The 1,936-nt window shown below is 49.3% G+C and overlaps 1 protein-coding gene across 1 annotated transcript; it reads left to right on the forward strand.

Moving 5' to 3' along the window:
- The first annotated feature begins 501 nt into the window (after positions 1-501).
- On the forward strand, positions 502-1,221 carry LOC123155609 (basic leucine zipper 19-like). Its single transcript, XM_044573762.1, has one exon. It carries the CDS (start codon positions 612-614, stop codon positions 1,140-1,142), a length of 531 nt encoding a protein of 176 aa, XP_044429697.1. The 5' UTR covers positions 502-611; the 3' UTR covers positions 1,143-1,221.
- The last annotated feature ends 715 nt before the right edge of the window (positions 1,222-1,936 follow it).

Consider the following 1,936-nt stretch of genomic DNA (forward strand, 5'->3'; position numbering starts at 1 on the left):
TCGTCAAACCCACTAAAAGATTTGTATCACCATACTCCGCCCTCTAGTCTAGGAGATTTTTGTTGGGCTACCCCAGATAACAAATGAAAATTGGCCAAAATCTTGTTTTTTATCTTCCCCAACCCATCTCCACTCAAAGAATGGCGCTCAAGCTCCGCCACTGTGTGCCGATATGATAGGCATGCACGACGACGATGGTTCATGGAGGAGTATGGGAGATGAGTGACGTGTGGTGAGGTCCACGCGGGCGCGACCTTGTGGCGGCAATGCTCTCGGGTGCGCGGCTGCATCGGTTCAGGTGGTGTGACGACGTCGGTGGCACAGGCACGGTGGCTGCGGGAGCATGGCAGGCATTTATCACCTCCCTCTCACTAACATTCCCTACCGGCTCTTTTTCCTCTGAAAAAAGGCGAATGTATAGATAAAAGTCGGTTGCTACTTCTGGTCCATATTTTTTGTTAATCATTTGAGGGATTCTTCCTGGTACCATGTTGCAGTATTTCTCATCATGTCGACACCTTTCTGAAAAATAAAACGAGAATTGCACGCAAGCAGCACGTGAGCACGGCTTAATTAAGCGTCTCCAAGGCGAGCTGCTGCTAATCGCGGCCATGGACGACGGGAACCTCGACTGCTCCTCCATGGGCAGCTACTTCGACGGCATCCTCATGGACACGGAGCAGGTTGCGTGCTGCACCCACACCCACACCTGCCTCCACGTCCACTCCAAGATCGCCGCCTCCGCCTCCTCCGATGCCGGCGCGGAGACCCCGGCCGAGTTCGAGGACGCCCACGTCACCTCCAGGAGCAAGAGGCGCCGCCCGTCGGGCAACCAGGCGGCCGTGCGCAAGTACCGGGAGAAGAAGAAGGCGCACACGGCGCTGCTGGAGGAGGAGGCGGCCCGTCTCAGGGCTATGAACAAGGAGCTCGCCAAGAAGGTCCAGGACCACGCCGCGCTCGAGGCCGAGGCGGCCAGGCTCCACTGCCTGCTCGTCGACGTCAGGGGGAGGATCGAAGGGGAGATCGGCGCCTTCCCTTACCAGCGGCGGCCGGCCAAGGGCGCCGGTCAGGGCGGTGCCCAGGTTATGAGCTCGTGTGATTTCATAGCAACCTGTGAACAACCTCATACGTGTTTTCTCTAATATCAAAAGATCTATGCAATGGAGAATATTATTCTCTGAGGTAGTGGGCTAGTGCTGAAGAGCGGTTGACATGGAAAGAGAGAGGACGGGTAGCGACAGTCGTCGGTAGGTTGAAGAAAGAAGCTGAGTTTTTTGAAAAGGAGAAAGAAGCTGAGTTGATCAAAACTTTAGATTTGTCGTCCCACATGGTTTAGTCTTCAGTAGATGTCCTGTGAGTGTGCACTCCCTTGTGTTCTTTGTACTTGGCACATTAGAATTGTAACTTCATAAAGCTCGGCCAACTTTGTGAAAGAATCTAGTGAAGTACATGTGTGCGTCTATGCTGTATATATTTGGTGGTTCTATGGAAAAAAATATATAGTGATTCGAATAGACTCGATTTCATTGTACACAAACATTATACAGAAAAAAGTGGGGATAGTAAAAAACAAGGGAAACAGACACATTGGCTTGCCATTACTTACATGAATTAAAACCACAATTAAATGCCTTGATCAGGGTGATGCCCTACCGATATTTTTGGAGTGATTGCCAGTCTCTGTCATATGTGGCAGTCTATTATGTTGCATCTTGCATGTCACCGCAAGTATGGCTAGTCATAGTGGGAGTAACTTAGATAGTAACATAGCGCACTGCAATTTTTTTTGATTATGTAGCATGTAGTTAATAAAGAGAGAGGTGTTTAGAGTAACATAAGGCTGGTTGTAATTGGGAGTATCATATACTAGTATCATAGATACTAGTATCATATTTTAGTGTATGATACTACCTCCCTAATGCATAGTATCATATTT

Source organism: Triticum aestivum, chromosome 7B, assembly GCF_018294505.1.
Source record: "Triticum aestivum cultivar Chinese Spring chromosome 7B, IWGSC CS RefSeq v2.1, whole genome shotgun sequence".
NCBI classification, from domain to species: domain Eukaryota; kingdom Viridiplantae; phylum Streptophyta; class Magnoliopsida; order Poales; family Poaceae; genus Triticum; species Triticum aestivum.